The sequence below is a fragment of the Trachemys scripta genome, chromosome 23 (assembly GCF_013100865.1).
Source record: "Trachemys scripta elegans isolate TJP31775 chromosome 23, CAS_Tse_1.0, whole genome shotgun sequence".
NCBI classification, from domain to species: Eukaryota; Metazoa; Chordata; order Testudines; family Emydidae; genus Trachemys; species Trachemys scripta.
Genome location: NC_048320.1, coordinates 6922988 through 6944099, shown reverse-complemented (window position 1 = coordinate 6944099; position 21112 = coordinate 6922988). Strand labels below are relative to the sequence as shown.

Below are 21112 nucleotides of genomic sequence, written 5' to 3'. Positions count from 1 at the left end.
CCCACATGGCTCCCTTTAACAAAGTTTCTAAAATGAAGACTATATATAGTAGTATAAAGGTTCTTACCTCAGAGCCCAGACCAAACTTAAAAGTCCAAGAAACAAAAGTATCCGGATCCCAGCAGCAACTCGTTCTCTGGTAAGGCCTCAGGCTTCTCCACTACCTGGAAAGTTCTGCAGTCTTTCCCCTGCTTGCTCAGGGTCCTTCGCAGGCCTCCCTCCCTTAGGAGTACAGCTTTTGGCTAGTTCAGGCTCTCCAGGCACTCCTTCCCTCCAGAACTTCCTTTCTCCTCAGGGGCTCTCCCCAGCTGAGCTCTACTAAGCTTTTATTAGGCCCAAGTGTTCCTTACTTAACTGCCTTCTAGATATCTGAAGAAGACCTCCAAAGCTTGTCTCTCTCATCAACAGCAGATAAAAGCAGATAAACAGCATCACCCACCTTGTCTCTTCCAATTACTGGGAATCTGGGGAAAGGTGGACACAAGCCTGCCCACAACTAAAGACTCCTCCCCCAGTCTAAGGGAAGGAGCTACTAGCTCCAGATCCCAAGTAATATTGTGGGTCAACTAATGAAAAAACAGGGATGGAACTCCTTGTGTCTTTCAGCTGTGTAGGCAGTTAACTGTCTTCAGGTAGAGCTGGGTTGGCTTGCTTCCTTCACAGAGCCTATCACTGGTAGGCTGGGGAATCTGACTCCGCTTAAAGGGCCAGCCCTGAGATAGGGTGAATATTGCACCAGGAACAAATACTCTGCCAGTACTGCAGTATTCTGCCTCTAACTCAACCTTTTAGTTTGTTTCAGTAAAAGGAGGTTGTATGGACAACAACATTCAAATAAAGCTTATGGACTGACACCAACAAATAAGGAAATTCCAAATTAAGGATATCACTGAGTTCTGGAAGCTCTGCAGTACTAAAGGGGATGAGTTAAGGGTAGAGCGGGATTCTTAATTTTGAATTTTCTTTGATTGTGTTGGTTTCATCCTTCCAAGCCTGAAATGAGCAGCTGTTTACTAGGATGTCAGCATGACCCAGATATATTCAGTCACAGTGCAGGAGTGTGTTTCACAGATGTATCCTGTATGTAGTAAATCCTGGAGTTGGCAAGTTAGATTTTAAAGGCCTTCTTGTTACTAACTTGACATTAGTAATAGTCTAAACTCCTATATCTCTTTTAATTTGAAGATCTCAAAACACTAATTAGGCCCCAGTTCAGCAAAGGACTTAAAGGTGTGCTTAACTTTAAGCATGTGAATAGTCCCATGTCATTTTGTAATCCCCATTCTTTATACTACCACATTCCCTCCCCAACTCCACTGTCCCCAAATAGGAGACCAGCAGCGGTGAAGAGATATGGATTTGTTTTATCATCTGTATCTATTATCTCCTTTCAAGGTTTTGAATACGATAGCACTGGGATTTGACGCTGTGTCAGGCTTTCTGAAAAATCCAGAAAAGAGGAAACTTTGTCCTGTGCTTCAGAAGAGTTCAACTGAAGTACAGGAAAGGGGAGTGTAATAATAATGGTACATAATTTACCCCATTACCAGTTACATACTCGTGTGATTAAAATTAAGCAAGTGCTTTGCTGAATCAATGTCTAAGTCTCACATAACCCTCTTCAGTTAGTGAAGTAATATTAAACCCATTTTACATACATAGAAATGTAGGCAAATATGTAAACTGACCCAAGGTCCCACAGCAAACTAGTGGCAGAGCTGGGAAAAACTCTCAGGGGCCCGGGGCAAATTGCCCCACTTGCCCCCTCCCCGCCCCCCGGGTGGCCCTGGTTCACATTCAGTTGGTTACCTACAATGAGCCCTTTCAGATGCCTAAATGACCTACATTGTTATTTCAGAGTTACAGATTACCAGGATATAACCCCACATTCTGTAAATAGGACCTACGTTCTTTGTTCCAAGATATGTGTGGCTGTGCATTTGGCCAGCTAAAACCACACGATTTGAATGAGCTCACCTTACCAAATGATTCAGCTGTGCACCAGTGACCTCCCTTTGCTGTCAGTCACTGCTCAGCCAATCTTTGTGTCATCTGCAAATGTTACCAGCAATGACCTGACACCTTGGCACCATATTGTTATGTCTGACCTGACACAATGTGACACTGTTTCACAGAAGCAATCCTGAAAGGGAATTTGGGAACCTCATGAACCATGACCAGAGTTTCAGACACACTCCAACCCAGAAGGTAAATTCTATCTGCCTCTGAGAGCCCTGTGCACTGATAACAGGTAGTCAGATACAAGGGCCAAAATTTGACTTGAAACTCCCCCCCCACCCCAAAAAAAGCAGAGTCAGGTAGACACAATTTTTTTCATGAATTTGTGTTGATTTCAGCAAATTGTTTCAGTTGAAACAAACATTTAGATTTTTTTGGGGCAAGCGTTTCATAAAATGACCAGAGGAGGTGGTCTGCCACCACCACCCTCTCATGATCTTTAGCTCAGTGGCTAAGACCTTCATCAGGATGTGGGAGAGCGGGGTTTGAATACTCATTTGTCACAGGGACTTAAACCCATGTCTTTACCCACCCAGGTGAATTCCCTAAGCACCAGGTTATTCTGGGGGTGGATCTTGCTTCATCTTTCTTGCTGAAGCTTGCTCACTTTGTATAAAGTTCTTGAATGGACATTGGGGCAGAGAGTGAGAGAATGAGTCTAGCTTGGTACTCAGGGCATTGGAGGAGGGACACCTGGCTTCCAGGCCCTGCTCTGGAAGGGAAATTCAAACCTGGGCCTCCCACAGCCTGTGTGAGTGCTCTAACTACTGGGCTAATAGTTAGAAGGGAGCCATCGCCAGCCCCAGCTTTGTGAATCTAGCCCTTCATTTCCTTTTACTGAACGTACCTAAAATGAAACTTAGCTGACTTTCTGAGCTGCTGAAAATTCCAAAACCATCTCGGTTGTGGTTGAACAGGAAGGGGATTTTTGTTTTGATTTGTCAGAACTGCCCGTGAACCAGAAAATGAGTTAGTTGTCCGGCTCTAACCAGGGCCTAACTCCAGTGCCTCATGGTGGCACCCCAGGATCCTGTGACTCGGGCATGAGCCCCCCCCCCCGTCTCTGGTCCTTCACCCTGGCTACTATCCCCCTTGCAGTCCCATTTTCTGCCTGTATTTGCCCCTCTACTCCTCCTCCATCCCCTCTCCCATTCCCTTCCCCCTTCTCTCTGCCCTCTCCCATTCCCTTCCCCCTTCTCTCTGCCCCTCCGCATTCCCCTTCCCCCATCCCCTTCTCTCTGCCCTCTCCCATTCCCTTCCCCCTTCTCTCTGCCCTCTCCCATTTCCTTCCCCCTTCTCTCTGCCCCTCCGCATTCCCCTTCCCCCATCCCCTTCTCTCTGCCCCTCCCCCCATTCCCTTCCCCCTTCTCTCTGCCCCTCCCCCATCCCTTCCCCCTTCCTCCCAATCTCCCTCCCCCTCCAGTTTCCTGCAGGCGACGAGGCCCGCTCGCTCCCCGGTGATTGGCCCCGGCCACAGGCGCGCGCTCGCTCCCCCTCGGCCCGCCCCCGAGCGGCGCGCGCTGCAGCCGGCAGGCCGGCGCGGTTGCCTGGGGAACAGCCAGACGCCGGCCTGGCAGCGGGACGAGCTGGGGAAGGCCTCGCGCGGTGAGCCCGCTCCTCCAGCAGCGCCCCCAACACCCCCCTCAATTCACCCTCGGGGGGGGGCAACCTCCCAAACACCCCCCCCCAGCGGGGAGACCCCGCCCTTCCCTCCCGGGAGCGAAACCTTCCACCCCTCTCCTTGGGGAGACCCCCATCCTCCGCTCCTGGGGGGGCCTCCCTAACCCCCCCCCAATCCCTTGGGCCCCAGCTCCCCTGTCAGCGAGGACCGTGCCTGTACTTCCTGGGGGGAACCTCCTAGAAGACCCCAGCCATCGGGGGAGCACCCCAGTACTCCCCCATCCAGCAAAGGCCTGTTCCTGGAGCCCTGTTAAACGCACACTCCCAGGGGAGTGCTCCAGCAACCCCCCCACCCCAGGGAGCAACGCTTCCCTCAGTGCCTCAGAGAGGAGACACCCCCCCAGTTAACCCCATTTGGGAAGACACCTCCTCCTCCTAGGGGAGTGATCTCCCCAAACACCCCTTTCTCAGTGGAGCATGGCCCAGCATCTCCCTTAGAGGGAGATCTCTCCCTCCCCCCATCTCTAGGGATGAACCCCCCCCCCAGCATCCTCTCATCACAGCAGAGCCCCCCTGATCCTCCCACAGGGGACACCTGCACAGCATTCCCCGCATCCTCAGGGAAGGGAAGCCCACCACTCATTCCTAGGGAGTGTTCCCAGGAACTAGCTTTCAGGCTTTCTTAGTGTAGCAAATAACCCCCCTGCCATATATCCCCCTCCCAAGGTGTCTCCGGGGGAGGATTTCTGCACTCTTCAAAGGTATGTTGGTAAAGCCAGGTAAATCCCCACTCCCAAAGCACTGCCCTTTGGTGGGAGGCCTCATCTGGCTTCCTATCCTGCATCCAAAGGTTCAAAATACACTCAGCTGAAAAAGTACAGGGAACCTCTAAGACATGGGAGGGTCACTGACAGTGTGAGTTTATCTGAGGAGGCAGTAACAGGGGTCATCCAAAATGTTATATGTGCTGGGAGAGGGACATTTGATTTGGGGTGCACGCTAGGGCTTTTTATGCAATGTGGGATGCATACTGCTGGGCGCGGGAGTCACCCAAAAGAATATGAAAGGAAGAAGTGTGATGTTCTGAAACAGCTTTCCAACAGCAGTGGGGGCAAACAACCTAACTTATTTTAAGATGAAACTTGATAAGTTTATGAATGGAATTGTATGTTGGGGTTGCCTCGGCTAGCAGGAGACTGGGCTCAATGATGACCCTGGAGTTTTCCAGTCGTATGTTAGTATAAATGCTGCCAAGAGCACTTATCACCTTAGAAGGCTGGAGTTGTTGTCTCATTTGTGTCTACTCAAGCCTGACACTGGTTCTAAGTGTTCAGTAATTTCCCCATGAATTTGCCTCCTACTTCTCTCCAGTCTATGTTTCTTTTTCTTTATCATTAACCTAGTCTACTATTAAAGTGAAGACTATTTATACTGGCCCTCCCAAGGGTCTGCCACATTTCTGGGTGTTGTATTATGCAGCCATCTGTTACAAAGTGATGAATATGGAGGAACTTCTGCAGAGATTTGGCATTAGGAAAGGTGATGGTTAGCATAGGTTTCACAGTATTTTAATTTCTTTTAGTACAGTGTCCCAGATGCAGAATGAAGAGTGTGATAGGCACAATACAAACCCTTACTCATGCAATAGTTCATACTGATGTGAGCAGTTCCCTTTGCTCCAATGTAAGGGGTTGCAGGCTTAGAACATATATGAAATAAAATAAATAAATATAGTCAAACAACCAACCCCCCACCAACACAATGCAATGTACTATTTATGTCACTATGCAGCTGTCAGACTTGGGTGTGGTTTCCCTTCTCCTAACAGAAATATTAATACCCAATACTGGCACCTCCAAAAAATCATGTTAGGACCCAAAGACCATAAGATTGGTTTAAAAATTATGAAATTAAAAGAAAAGATTGGTGTTCTTTTTATTTCCTGTATGGTTTCTGAGCATTTAGGATGTGCTTTTGTCACTTTTTCAAACTCTCTCATCCACCACTGTAAAGCCAAAAAAAGTGTTCTTGATTTTTTTAAAATGAAAGCTGAAATTCTCACTTAGTCACAGGCCTCCAGAAGATACAGACAACGATAATAGCTGAGCTAACTTCTGCTCTCATTACCACTGTTATAAATCCCGATTAACTTCAGCAGCGTGACTGGCTTTATAGTGGTGTAAAAGCTGCATTTGGCCCCTGGAGAATAACTCCAGCAGAATGACCTCAGGTATTCTGATGGGAAAAATATTCTCACTGTTTGTGTCAGCATTCTTAGAATATTAAGTAATTGAAAATGCCTAGGTAAACGGAATGTTTATAGGAGAGAACCATGGCTTCTGGCTTTGCATTCCCTTTCCCATTTCTCTATCTTTCCATGCCCCTTCCTTTCCTCTTCCTTCCCTTCCCCTTTTCCCTTCCCTTCTCCTATTAATTGTGAGCAGGAATTACCTTCAGAGAATTAATATAGACCACCATAGTACCATCAGGGACCAGTAGCTGCAGTGAATACAGCAGTGAGTGCATTTTAAATTGAGAGAATTTCAAAGGTGAGGAGCTGTCAAAGTTAAAATGTAATTTGTAATAACTATGAGAATATGAAATTTATTTACAGTTAGCAAGTATGTCCTTATTTCTGATAAATTCACCATTATCTCATGAAAATAAATCCCTGTATCCTTTTTATAGTTCTTAAAAATCAGCACTGATTTGTGTGGGACTATTAATGCTTGTAAAAGGCCCTGAACATCTCTTTTTAATTACTGAAAATATACGGCATGGGCAACATTAGTTTAAATTCTTCCACTCTGTCCTCCCAACATACTTCATCCTTGATCTGTAGGAATGAAAAGATAGGTCTGTTCTCTGAAGCTCAATTACAGCTTCTCTACACAGAGGATTTCTCAACATAGGGAATTATTCCTGAATAACTTTCTGATTGATTCTACGTGTGCATTCTTAGTCTGGATTAATTCCACAGATTAGAGTTAATTCAGAATAAGGCACTCATATTGCAAAACGAAAGCATCCACATATGGATTTAATTAGAAATAGCTGTTCTGCTTTAAATTCCTACCCTACTTTATTCTGGATTAAGTTTTGTGTTTAGATGAGCCCTAAATGCTTGGTTTCTTTTCTGAGATTGCCAACAGAGAACCAGTTAGTGCCATACATTATGATGCTTCTTGTCTAGGACCTAGCAGACAGAGACAGTCGATTTCATTTTGCATGGGCCACTTTACAGTTTATCAATTACACAGAGTGAAATAATGTATATATGCACATTATGAGGTTTTCATGACATCATGGGAATTTTGAGAGTGAAACTTGCATAGATCGTTATATCTGAGATGGTCTCACAGACTGCCTGTGTTTATTATATGGGATGGACCACACAAAAAGTTAAGAAGAATACATTATACCTGTCACAGAACAAGATTTACAGGTATATAATTTATTGTCTGGACTCCACACAATCTTTGCCTGCCTTATTTGATGACATCTGTCAACTCCTCTGAAAGAAGTAGCATTACTTTTAATTAACTTAATATATATCTCCAAAACCTTTTGGTGCTTTTAGCATGTCTATCTGACATTTTCAAACATCAAATAATTGACTGTTGTTCATCTTCTTAGCTGAACCTGGCTACAGCCAATGTTATTGTTCTTTTCTCTTGACAGATGCTAAATGGGTTAGGCAGCAAGACAGCAGGTTCACGGTGGCTGCTGCCTGACCCACAGTTGTTAGGATTCTTGATGTCCCGGATCATCTCTGAACTGAGTATTTGAACTTCATTTCATTTCTATTTTCAGGACATCCATTTTCTATTTGAGGAACCTGGTTTGCCTTTGTCATTTCCTCAGGCTTCAGGGATTGTTTAAGAAAACTTTGTCACACATACTTTCTGCAAGAGATGACTGCATCTTGCTTAATAGTCTATGAACTTTCCTGTTGCTATCACTGATTTCTCTCACTAATTCTCCATTAATTCACCTCAGATCATTTTCGCTGATGTCTTGAATGCAGCTCTCTGTACAGGGTGATCAGCATACATGCCCTCCAGAAATGTGTACACTGCTCATTTAGACCAAGTCAGTATGATCTCGTACATTACTGCATTTTTATTATTATTTTAGATTTAGTTTGAAGTAGTTTATGTTTCTGGATAAATTTGGGAGGTAGCATGGTCCAATGGGTAGGAAACTAGACTGGAAATCAGGAGACCTTGTTTTGTGTCCTGGCTCTGTAACTGACTTGCTGTGTGATCTTGGGCAAGGCGTTTTACCTCTTTGTGCCTCGGTTTCTCTCCTACTGTAAAGTGTAAGCAAGCGCTTTGATACAGGGACTGTATCACATTAGATAGCTGAATAGCAACTAGCATAATGGAATTCCAATGTGAATTGAGACTGCTAGGCCTTGCTGAAGTAATAATTTTCCTCTCAGCTTTGAGGTGCCGTTCTTGGAGACCATCAGACGTGATTATTCAACTTGTTTTAAATATAAATTAAAAATATATTCTCTCCTGTGTGGTTAACAGATGTTAGAGATTAATAAGGCTTCTTTCAGCAGGACTGGGACCAAACAACAATTTTCAGTTCTAGACCCATGTTTTCAAGGACTCTTTCAGAAACCGTAGCCTTTTGGGATGATATTTTTCATACTTGGAGTCCTGCTGAAGGTGATTTTTTTGAGTGAAAAATGGTGCAGTAGTGACATACAAAGCTGGGAGAAGAGCTCCTGCAGACCTTGTAAGATGCAAACACATTGGAGAAGGGCTTCTAAGCACTTCAGCATAGATTACGTCTTTATGGTGCAATCCTAAGTAGGGTATGAGGTGCGGCAGAGCTATGATGATCATATTAAAAAAAGATGCTTTTGTGTTAGCAATTTTTAGGGACCTCAAATTGGTATTCATATAGGTAATGCAGTTTCATACTCATGGTATAATGATATGAAACCATAGGCACTAGCCCCTATAACAATTTCTGTATGTTTCTGGGAACCACAGGAAGGAGGAACAGAAGGGGTATCAGGTCCACGTCCTCTCCCTTCTCAACCTTCCCAGAGGAGTCCAAGCAGTGGCTTTGGTCTGATTAGACTGGATCATCGAACCATTGTATTTGTAGTGGTGTTGCCTGACATGTTATGATAAGCTTTGGCCCTGAATAATGGTGGCCATGAAATCCATGTTCACTACATGAGGAGGGTGAAACAGGACCACACATCATTTTACAATCAATATAGCAATATGCTTTGAACAAACACTTTGTACTTATTCTTGTAATTAAAAAAAAAGTTTGAAAAAAAATAAGCCAGGCCATTTTAGGTATCCTGAAAGTCATAAAAAAACCTGGGATTGTCCCAGTGAAATTCAGACATACGGCTTCTGTAGGCAGGGAGAGTTTAGGGGAGGACTGGGTCTTAGGGACGGACCATCTCCAAGTGGCCTTCTGGATGGTGCAGCCTACACTCCCCTGTATCTCGTCCGCTAGGGGAAGCTAGGGTCAGCGGCAGCTCCAGGCACCAGTGCTCCAAGCGCGTGCCTGGGGCGGCAAGCCGCGGGGGATGCCCTGCCGGTCCCTGCGAGGACAGCAGTCAGGCAGCCTTCGGTGGCTTGCCTGCGGGAGGTCCACCGGTCCTGCAGATTTGGCGGCAATTCGGCAGCGGGTACGCTGAATCCACGGGACCAGGGACCTCCCGCAGGCATGCCGCCGAAGGCAGCCTGCCTGCCGTGCTTGGGGCGGCAAAAAAAGCTAGAGCCGCCCCTGGCTAGGGCCATGGCATCACCTTTCCGTCTTCCTGTTCTGCCTATGTTTATAAACTGGTAAGGTTGCAACTGAGGCCAGTTGCCAGAACCCAGGAAATATTAGCATTAAAGGTAGATATTTCTCCCTCACATTTTAGTACAATGTTGCCACTAAACTCCTTTTTCTCATGCCATAGATTAAGGTATCTAATAAAAATTGCTGTATATTTTTCCAGTTTTCCATACAGCAGTAATCCAGTTATGTGCAGAGGCATATCTAAAAGTTACAGAAAGTTACTACTATGGCAAATTTATTACAGTTTAATGTAATATGAGAACCATAAGTATGAGCAAAAATTCTATCAGGTTATATGCCAAACTGAGGCAGGATGAGAATTATGAAAAGTAAAGGAGCCTTTCTTCTAGCGACTCTTTAACGGTGCTTTTCAGCATCAAATTTAATTCTCTCTCATATAGTCATACAAATCCATGCACCTTTGTATGCTCGGCTGCCTGAACTTATACTGGCAGGCGGAATAGTGGATTCAATACTGGGCCCAGTCCTACAAGGTGCTAATAACCTCCTTCATGGTGTTGAGCACATTGGCAGTTGCACATTGCAGAATCAGGCTCCAGTATTACAGTTCAGTACAGATTTGAGAAATAATCATTAGCCTCTAGTAATTGCATAGAGGAAACAACTAATTTAAGCTCTGTCCTTAATATGTCTTGGATTCATACAATTCTACATCAATAAATAATTTACTTAGATCAGATTCCTTGTTGCTATCTAGAACACTACTGCTGTACCAGATCACCGTGCAGCAAAATTTGGGCAGATTGCCTGCTAATGATCAGAACGAGTTCATTCATGGTGGTTGTACTCTGTAATTAGTAAAGAAAGGCTGTAAGAATGCCAGCATGGCAGGGCTTTCTTTAAACAGGAACATCTCTTCTATCTACCATTAGTAATTAACACAGAGAAAAGGCAATTAGAGCAGAACAAAACTGAAGTAGTGAGATAAAAAATGATCTTTAAGAAGACATATTTGCTTTATGTGCAGGTCCTGGTTACCTACTGTAATGTATGACTCCAGAGAAAGACAGAAGTTCATCAGTGATGCTCAGTACGTGAGGGAAATGCAACACAAGATGGATTCAGAGTATCAGGTGCGCCCAGAAAGCAATAGACTTTGGTCAGCTATTCATTATTTGTTGAAAGTTACCTTCACTTGGGTAGAACATTAGCTGGTGATTAAACAGCTGAATGCTACTGTTTTTATATATATTCATTTCTAGTTAGGGAACTTACATTTTGTTATCTTATATTCTAATATCAGTAGAAATCAGTAAGATTTCATCAGTGAATGTTTTCAGGCCATTCAAACGAAGTCTCCTTAAGCAGTTGGTTCTCCTGCACAAGAGTGTTCTCTGTACCTCTCACAGTGCACTCCCTAACTTAGCAGGAATATTTCTGCTCCCTGGAGGCCCCTCCACCAGCCCAGAGAACCCTGAGCAAACACATTTCCTCCCACTTTCCTTCCCAAGTGCTTTGGATGGTCTGTTGCAGGTCTACCTACATTCCTGCAGAGAGGCTTTGTCTACCAGCAGTTACTCACCTGACTAAAATGATGGAGGTTTCTCTCACTCAGGAAGAGCAAGAGTTTTGCTTTTCTTCCTAATCAGCCCCCATCTGGGGGGGAGGGATAGCTCAGTGGTTTGAGCATTGGCCTGCTAAACCCAGGGTTCAATCCTTGAGGGGGCCACTTAGGGATCTGGGGCAAAGTCAGTACTTGGTCCTGCTAGTGAAGGCAGGGGGCTGGACTTGATGACCTTTCAAGGTTCCTTCCAGTTCTAGGAGATGGGATATCTTTATTTATTTATCTATGCTGGGTTCAGCCATTTTCTACTCACCCTTTCCAGGCTTGAGACATACTGCAGGTGTAGCAGGGTGAGGCTGATTGAGCTCATAGGCCCTTTTTAACCCCTTCTGACTCAGTGCCTAACTTTAAACAGGTGAGTAGTTGAAAGCAATGGAATTACTCTATTCACATACTTAAAGTGAGGCATGTGTTTAAGTACCTTACTGATCCTCAGATATATTTAGCTGCATAGCTTCCATTAATTTCAATGGAAGTTAGGCACCTGAATACCTTTGAGGATCTGAACCTTTGTGATGTATTGAGCACCTTCAGTTCTCACTGATGTCAGTGGTAGACATGTAGTGCTCAGTATCTTGAAATATGGGATTCATATTTTTCATTTATTTATTAGGATGAATTTGAAGCAATATCAATGGGCTACATTTGAAACATTTCCCTGGGGCAACCCACTTTACTTAAGAATATTATCACTGTTGCTGTAAATGTTGAGAAAGAGGGTGCTAGCAGTTCTGCTGCTGTTGGTTTTATTTTCAGCGTTACTAGTACATTTTGTTGAGAATGTTTTAAAGTGGCTTTTTATTATTGTAACCTCCATAGTTGAGGTTAATTTGAAATTTTCACAGAAAGCAGTGATCTAGGTCCCATTCAGCAAAGTACTTAAGTATATGCTTAAACATTTTGTTGAATAGGATGGGCTTAAGTGTATGTTTAAAGTTAAGCCCGTGCTTAAGTGCTTTGCTGCATAAGGATCTTAATTTTTTTCTTAAATATTAATGCAGTATATCCTCTCCCAACTTACTTTTTGAGTACACAATTAATTTTCTGAGGATTTGCAAGTAAATCTGTTATTTAGTTTGAATTAAATATTTGCATTATACACCCTTCTTAGTATTTTTTCCCATCAGTTTGTTATAGAATATAATTTATGACAAGTATCATGACATATAATTGATCATCAGTTACTTTCAACCGTATTTGCAGAATAAGTCACCTATGTGGAAGCCAACAGAAAAGGTGCTTAAAAATGGCTTCTCCCTTTTCAACATATATGTTCCAATTGTATCTTCAAGTCATATCTGCATACACTAGCTACATTCTCAAGAAGGTGCACACTATAATATTTATGGGTAAGACTGTGAACCTCTTATTCACAATGGTGGGTAGTTACACAAATAGTGCCATTGTATTAATTGGCAGTATTTGTATGCACAACTGCTCATCAATGTGAATAAGGGGGTCAGAATTTGTTTATATGAGAGTAATGTTAATTCTGTAGCAGAAAAGATTTTTCCCTTAGGGGTTTTGAGAGTAAGCATTCCTTGAAGCCTCTGGGCCAAACTGTGCTGTGTAACACCTGTGTAAATCTGAAGTACTTCCATCGACTGCAATTATGTAACTGAGAATTTGCCTTAAGTGCCATAGGTTAAACTTTATAGATACATTCAAACAAAGGTTCCACAGGAAAAATATTTAGTTACTATCATAATTATTTATTTGTATTGTTGTAGCACCTAAGAGCCCCAGTTATGGGCCAGGGCCCATTTGTGGTAAGCACTATACAAATATACGACAAAAAGGCTATCCCTTTTCTAAAAGGCATACAATCCAAGTTGAGCAATATTTTAGCTGCGAGACTCTCAGTGGACTTATAGTTCCATGCAACTTTTAGAATGTTTTTCCAATCTGCGTACTCTATAACATGACATAACTGAATTAGGGTTGAAAATGACAGAAGTAAGTTGGTATACAGTACACATCTCAAGTGTCCTGAAGGTTAAAAACTTCTACTCAAAACTAGTGGTTTTGTGAGCTACCACACTTCCAATAATGCATGGCCTTCCTTGCCTTGGAGATGCAAAAGATATAGGTTCAGATCTTCTGTACTGGCTGAGTTGCACTTCAAGTAAGCCTAGGAAGGTGGGAGCAACAGTCCTTTAATACACTCTGTGCTTCCTAATCCTGGTTTGATGAGACTCCTAGGTTGGCAGGCCCTGGCCCCAGCCCACATTAGAACAGCCTCACAGGCCATTCTAGTAGCAGGGGATCTACAGAGTTTAGTGGCACTGTGATTATATCCTGTTTTTCCCCGCTGTGATACCTACCCCAAGGGCTAGGAGGAGAGGGTTGCAGAAACCACTGTTCCAGGCCTACACCATCTGGGGATTCCAGCTTTTTAGGGGGAATCCTTGGGCAGCAGGATCCATTGGCTCTGTGGCCATTCCATACTGGCAGACCAGGGTAAAGTAGTAAAGTGTTCTGAGTTCAAGGGATTTGGCTGTGGGATCAGACTAATTGGTCTGACCCCTTTGCAAGCATACTACAAAACCCTCCTCTTTGACACAAGCATTTCCACAGTAACCAGAAGGATGATGATTAAAAAACCCCAAACCTTTCATTTCCCCAAAGGAGCCTCTTTAACTAGTGAGGGGAGAGGAGCAGAAATCCATTAAGTACCTCACCCTGCACAATTAATTTACTTGGGAAGTGCTTTGATTTTGTGGTGATGGGCGTTATAGAAAATCCTAAAATAGATGAGTGCATGTGTGTGGGGAACGGACATAGGAACACATACACACACAGAGTCTGATGAGCTGCTGCACAGTTTATTAGTTGTTTACATTTACCAGGATTATTGAAGCACCAAGTCAGGTAATTATTCCGATTAGTGTTAGGCTTAGACAGTCAATAGGTTAATTCTTTCATCCTATGATGTATTTTGTGACAGGTGTGAGTACAGAACAATTGGAGATGAGATTGTCTTGTCCAGGTGGACTGTAGCTAGAAGTAAGACTCAAATTATTCAGAAGTAAAAATCTCTCTCTTATTCCAGACAAAGAATGTGTTTTGTTCCTTAGGCTTGCCTGAGAAGACAGGAGCAGAATAGAGAACAAACTGAGAAGAAACGAGAGCAACATGCCAGGCAAGAACAGAGACAGAAAACCCTATCTTCCATCTATGCTACACGCAGTTATGAAAGACCATGGATATCAGGCATACCAGTTACCAGACAGGTACTTAAACTATAGGTCACCCAGGGTTTGATAATTTAAAAGATAAAGTCAAGTGGAACAGAATATTGTTACAGGGTAATGGTCTCCTGCTGCGGCATAAAATTCCAGGGAGAAAGGGAAGCAGTTAATAAGAAATGATTGGTGAGGAACAGCCAAAATATTTACTTTTACATTGAGCCTATGAGTGTTGCATTCCAGTGACTTTATTTTTTTCTGTCAAATTATGGACATACATGTAATCATTTTTTAAGAGGGATGCTGGGCAAGATAAGTAACATTTACTCACTGTTCCATTACAGAATAACTACATTTTTTTTAAATGTGATAGTGAATTTAAGGGCCGTATTCAGGAGATTTTCAGTAAACTGAACGTTAAATTCTTCCATCAGATCCGTGTCTGTGGAATCTTTCCATACTTCAAACTGAATCAAATCCTTGATCCTGATAAAGCAGCAGCTTTGGTAAATACAGCAGCACAAAGGAGCTTTAAAGCTGGCCTAATGGGCCAGCTAGGTATTGCCTTAGTACAGGAGATCTCCAGCACTCACTGTGGCCCCTTAGAGCAGCCCTCAGGCTGCTTGACCCCACTAAGCTCAGGGAATTGAGGAGAGCAACTGTGGTATAAAGCCACCTTTACCACCATTTAGGGGCCTGCAATGTGCACTGTTCACCCCAACCCAAGGATCAAGACCGCTGTTTCTGTTATCTCTGCAGTACAGGCTTGGAACTAACTGATCACCAGAGGGGGGATGGCTTTGATCTGGCTTGAGCATGTTGTTTCTAGCATGACACACCTAAAATCTAAAATCCCAATAAATTGTGCCCTTTGGGTGAAAAAAGTATGACAGTGGAATAACTTTCACTGCAGCCTCCTCTAATGTGGAACCAGTGACTCAGCAGATGGATGGTTACCAGGGACAGGTTCTCTCACTAGGGAAAGAACAAATACTTTATGTGGATTCATTTTTTTCACACATAAATTAACATTTTAAGTTCTGGACTCTACAGACCTATTAGACAACATATATACATTTTGACTTGTGTATCAACTGTTTGGCTTGTACACAAATATAGTCAGTAATTGCCATGGTGACTGTGAAGCTGAAGGATGCCCAACTCCCAGGCAGGTGAAGAGGAGCTGCTGAAGGGCCAGGGAGCTGCAGATAGATGCCTTGCTAGGGATGGAGTATGGATTTGTCAATTCTTGATTCAAAAACTTAAAAAAAATATATACTATTAACCTTTTAAAATATATCAACATGGAATAGAGATTAAAAAACATAGGTACATAGGAAGTGATGAACTGGATCGGACCCAAGGGCCATCTAGTTTAGTATCTGTCTCTGACAGTGGTTAATCCTAGCTGCTTTGGAGGAAGGTACAAAAAACTGCAGTAGGCAAATACGGGATATGTGCTCCTAGGAAAAGTTTCCTCCAGCTCTGAAACACGATGGTTTATATCCCTTCCAAAATTATTGTTTTGGTTTATTTTAACATTACTGTTATGTGACCTAAAAAACCCCAGCTGTACTATAGGGTCTCATTATAAACACTGTACAACTGCATACAGGATTTGGCAAAGCACGACATAGCTTTTTCAACATTTATTGGATGTAGAGCTCCTGCTAACAGTTCCCCAGACTTTACTGTCTCTCAGACTATAACTCTCTAAGATGGGATAAGTAAATTTGTCATGTGAACACAAGATCCCTTTCACGCACAGTCATCGTCCTGGGTTCCCCCCAAGATCATGGGGCAAGTATATGTCTCAGGTTATGTCCTGCTTGAACCTTACCTACCTGTGCTTACTGTTGGTAGTGGCCTGCAGAGACTCTCAGAGCTCAATTAATCTCTTCAATACCCAGCAGGGCTCTCTTTGCAGCCTCCATGACATAATGGTGATAGAGCCAGGGCAATAGTGCCTGTACAGGGAGGTTTTCAAAAGCATTTGGAGCCCTGAACATAGCTTTATTTGACTGTAAATCAAAGAGAAAAACCCAAAGTTTTTCACCAAACAGAGAGATCCAGTGCCTTTCCTTCCATTTTATTCCTGGCAGAGACAAATGAAAAGATCACAGCAGAATGGGCCACAGTGATAATAGTTGCTTCTGACTGTGATGATGCTGTGGGTCTTGAACTTAAACCAAATACAGATACCACCTGTGGTGGTGCTGTCTCAAGTCAGAGACTTTTTCTGATACAGGGGCATGTAGTCCTCCCAAACTCCAACTTGCTATGTCTAGCAGCCTGGAGGTCGAGAAGGAGGAATTGATCTCCCGGAGATACTCACAAAAAAAAAGTCAATGAAATGCTCCTGTCTCCCAGGAAGAAGTCAGCAAACTCAGCGCATAGAAAATATGGGCAAAAATCATATATTGGTGTTATAAATAACATACATGAGCTCAATCAGCAAAAATTAACTCCATGTTGAAGTTTTTGCAGTTCAGCTTGCCTATGGGTAGTAGATCAAACACTCGCAAAAAGCATGTTTCAGCCATCTCAAACACGGTCAGCTGCAAAAGACCTTGGCTGATCACTGGACCACAACACGTATGTATATTGATTCCTGAGGGTGGCATCATCATCATCATTCACAGATTCCCCTCGTGGATCCCTAATGTAAGCACTGAAAACCCCTCCTTTTGAGCCATCAAAGTCATAGAATCATAAGTTAGAAGGGACTGCAAGGGTCATCTAGTCTAACCCCCTGCCGAGATGCAGGACTTCTTGTGTCTAAACCATCCAATACAGATGGCTCTCCAGCCTCCTTTTGAAAACCTCCAATGAAGAAGCTTCCATAGCCTCTCAAGACAGGCTGTTCCATTGTCCTACTGTTCTTACAGTTAGGAAGTTTTTCCTGAGATTTAATCTAAATCTGCTATGCTGGAGTTTGACCCCATTGCCTTTTGTCCTGCCCTCTGTGGCAAAAGAGAATCACTTTTCTCCATCTTTTTTGTGGCAGACTTTCAAGTGTCCAAAGACCGCTATTATATCCCTCCTTAATCTCCTCTTTTCCAAACTAAACATACCCATTTCCTTCAGCCTTTGCTTATATGGCTTGCATTCCATCCCTTTGATCATGTTTGTTCCTCGCTTCTGGATCCTTTCCAGTTTCTCTACATCATTTCTATACATTGGTGACCTTAATTGGACACAGTTCTCCAGCTGAGGCCTAGCTAGTGCTGAGTAGAGCAGTACTATCACCTCCTGTGACTTGCATGCTATGCCTCTGTTAATGAAACCTAAAACTGCATCGCATTGCTGACTCATGTTGAGGCTGTGATCCACCACAACTCCCAGATCCTTCTCAGCAGTGTTACTGCCAAGCCAGTTTTCCCTCATTCTGTATTTGTGCATTTGGTTTTTGTCTTTATTGAATTTCATTTTGTTGTCTATAGCCCAGTTCTCCAATTTATCAATATCCCTCTGAATTTTAGCTCTATCCTCCAAAGTATTGGCAACCCGTCCTAGTTTTGTGTCATCTGCAAACTTGATCAGTATGCATTCCGTAGCTATATCCAGGTCATTATTAAAGATATTAAACAACACTGAACACAGAACAGATCCCTGTGGAACCCACTTGAGACCTCCCTCCAATCCAACATCATTCCATTAATAGTTATTCTTTGTTTGTGGTTGTTTAACTAATTATGTATTCACTTAACGGCAGTTCTATCGAGCAGCTTACTTATCAAAATGTCATGTGGTACTGTGTCAAAACCCTTGGTGACGTCCAGGTATAATTATGTCCATTGCATTCCCTCATCCACAAAATCAGTTACCCTGTCAAAGAAGGAAATCAAGCTGGTTTGGCATGATTTGTTCTTGGTAAAGCTATATTGTCTGCAAGTGATTATCCCTTCATCCTCCAGGTTTTCGCAAATTGAATGTTTTATACATTGCTGTAGTAGCTTCCCAGGTATCAAGGTCAGGCTGACTGGTCTATAGTTTCCCGGCTCTTCCTTTCCCCCCTTTTTAAAGATGGGTACTATGTTAGCCCTTCTCCAGTCTTCCAGGACCTCTCCTATCATCCATGAGTTTGTAAATATTATTGCCAGTGGCTCCGAGATTTCTTCAGCTAATTCCTTCAGTACTCTCGGGTGAATAGCATCCACTAATTTGAATTCATTCAAATTGGTCAGAAGATCTCTGACATGTTCTTTACTTATCCTGATCTGCATCCCTTCCCCTTTATTGTCTATAGTAACTTCAATAACAGTCATCCGCTCACATATTTTTTGTGAGAAGACTGAAGGAAAGTAGGCATTGAGCCCCTCTGCCTACCTATCATGTTCTGTTACCAGCTCACCTTCTCCATTGAGCAGCAGACCCACGCTGTTCTTGTCCTCCTTTTTTCCCATACCTATCCTTTCAGAACAAGCTACATCCCTCAATGATGGTACTCCAATCATGGGAGTTGTCCCACCAAGTCTCTGTGATGCCAATTAAGTCAATTTTCTTCATATACCATGACTTCCAGTTCATATTGCTTGTTCCCCATTCTCCTGGAATTTGTATACAGGCATTGAAGATATTTTGCAGACTGCCCTGTTGCTTTTCTTTTTGCCTTTTTACTGCAGTTGTGATTTCTAGACCCTTCTCCAGAAATTAGCCTCCTTCTCTTGTCTGCGTTACTTGAACCTAGATGCACATTGGCTGGATTTTTGTTACTATCCCCCATAGGAGCTAGTTTAAAGCTCTCCTTATCAGGTTAGCCAGATGATGTCCAGAGATGTTCTTCCTGGTATTTGATAGATGGAGCCCCACCCAGCACAGTAATCCTTTTTCCTGGAACATCAGCTCATTGTCGAAGAAGACAAAATCCTCTTGCCGACACCACCTGCATAGCCTCGCATTTACTTCCACAATTCGATGGTCCAAGCTCAGGCCTTTTCCTTCAACAAGTGCCCCAAACTCTTTTATCCTTCTTCCCAAAGCCACATAGTCTGCAGAGATCCACTCAAGGTCATTCTTCACAGTATCGTTGGTGCCCACATGGATAAGTAGGAAGGGGTAGTGGTCTGAGGGATTGATGAATCTCAGCAGACTCTCAGTCACATCCTGAATTCTAGCTAAGGCAAGCAGCACACTTCTTGGGATTTCTGGTCCGGACAGCTGATGGATGACTCTGTCCCCCTTAGGAGGGAGTCCCCGAGCACCACCACTCTTCTCCTCTTGGGACTGGTGGTCATGGAACCCCCATCTCTAGGACAATGCATCCTATGTCTTCCGGTCAACGGGGTATCCTTCTGATCCCTTCCCTCAGATGACTCTTCCAAGACATTCTCAGCAGTAGTACATGTGCAGATAGCCTGAAAGCGGTTGCTTACCTCCATCTGCGTTGGGGGTATATTGGTTGTCCTCCTTCTCCTGGAGGACACATGCTCCCAACTTTCTTCCTTGTTCTTCAGTCCCCCCTGCACTGCCCTCTCTGATTCTTCAGCATGCTGTGCTCACAGTACCAAATCCTGACTTCTGTCTAGGAAGTCTACATTTTCTCTGATGCAATGCAGGGTTGTTACTTGGGTGTCTAGTCCTTTATCCTTTTCTTCCAGCAATGGAGGTCAGTGTCTCTGTGCTTTCTCACATTCAGTCTCCTTTGCTGTCAACTCCAGGAGGAGAGTTTCAGAAATAGGTGCATTATACAGGAAGCTATAGTACTGCACCTTTCATCAGAGTAAGATCATTCTCAGAACTGATGCTTTGCATAGCAAATGTTCATTTGTTTCCCATAACACAATTTAGTGGTACTGCTGTAATTCTGTCTGAGTCCCAAGTACCCAAGGAGACCAAGTAGTATATTCTAGACATTAGCGGGGCAATCAAAATATATATTAGCATCGCACTGAGGTCTAAAGAAAGGCAACATCCCTTCCAGTGCTTTACCAGCCAGCAATCCAAAGCAGGGGAAAAGGCCCTTAAAAGCCTCCATAAGAAAACGTGATTAAGAGATGCATCTAAGACTTGCAAAGCTAATGAGGTAGCCCCACTTGTTGATATCACTACACATTTAATCAGAAGAACAGCATCTATGTAGCCAGACAGGTCGAATGCATCATACAAGAAAATGTGTAAGTCAACAACTTGGTCTTCAGTACACTTACTCAAGACATTACAAAGTAGACATCCTGTCCTCTGCATATTCAAGCATTGGCAGGAAAGTTCTACAAGTGTTCTCAGTAACACATCATACCCCTGAGGTTTGCAATAAATGTGTTAGTTATCTAATTAGCACCCCTTCCTCTTTGGGAATGTCGGCATTGCCATGTAAGCCCAGGGTTAGTACAACTCAAGTTAGCAGACCCTGGGGTTGTTACCCTAGGGCTAGAGTGTCTACACTCATTTGTAACCCCAGGTTAGGAATTGTTGAATCCTGGCTCCCAACCTGGGGCACCAGCATCTACACTGCATTATGTATGTCTGAGTCCCACCACCCATATCCAAGATTTCCTAATCTCTTCCCCACCCCCACAAAAAATTGGCCATTGTAGCCCTTTTTTCTTGTTGCAGCATGGGAAAAGCTGACTGTCCACTAAACTTGATAGTCCGTAGGACAAAGAAAGTCAGCAGCCCATGGGATTGTGGGATACTTTTGGTGGATTCCCAGAGCACAAGTCTGGAAGGGCTGCATCTACAAAACAAAACAATAGGGCTTGGACCCTGAGTCCCAGCTTAATTTAGTTTCAGACCTTCCACCCCCATGGGGTCCTGGGACCAAGCCCTGGATTAGGGTGATTTGTATGTAGATGGAAGGGGAGTTAGGCTTGGTCCCGAGTTCAAACCTTGCGCTTACACTGCAGCGTAGACATATCTTTAGGACCACTAAACAATC

General features: G+C 43.5%; 1 protein-coding gene across 4 annotated transcripts in view; it reads left to right on the top strand.

The window, feature by feature from the left end:
- The first annotated feature begins 3752 nt into the window (after window positions 1–3752).
- MARCHF10 (membrane associated ring-CH-type finger 10) overlaps window positions 3753–21112 on the top strand; it is a 69928-nt gene continuing 52568 nt past the window's right edge. For 3 of the 4 annotated variants that reach the window (XM_034756115.1, XM_034756114.1, XM_034756113.1), the window contains exons 1-3: window positions 3754–4400; window positions 10451–10556; window positions 14125–14280. In XM_034756115.1, coding sequence (XP_034612006.1) covers window positions 10470–10556; window positions 14125–14280 — 243 coding nt within the window. In that variant the 5' untranslated portion in view covers window positions 3754–4400; window positions 10451–10469. Of the gene's footprint in view, window positions 4401–10450; window positions 10557–14124; window positions 14281–21112 lie in introns of all 4 variants that reach the window. The other variant, XM_034756112.1, reaches the window with a different exon arrangement.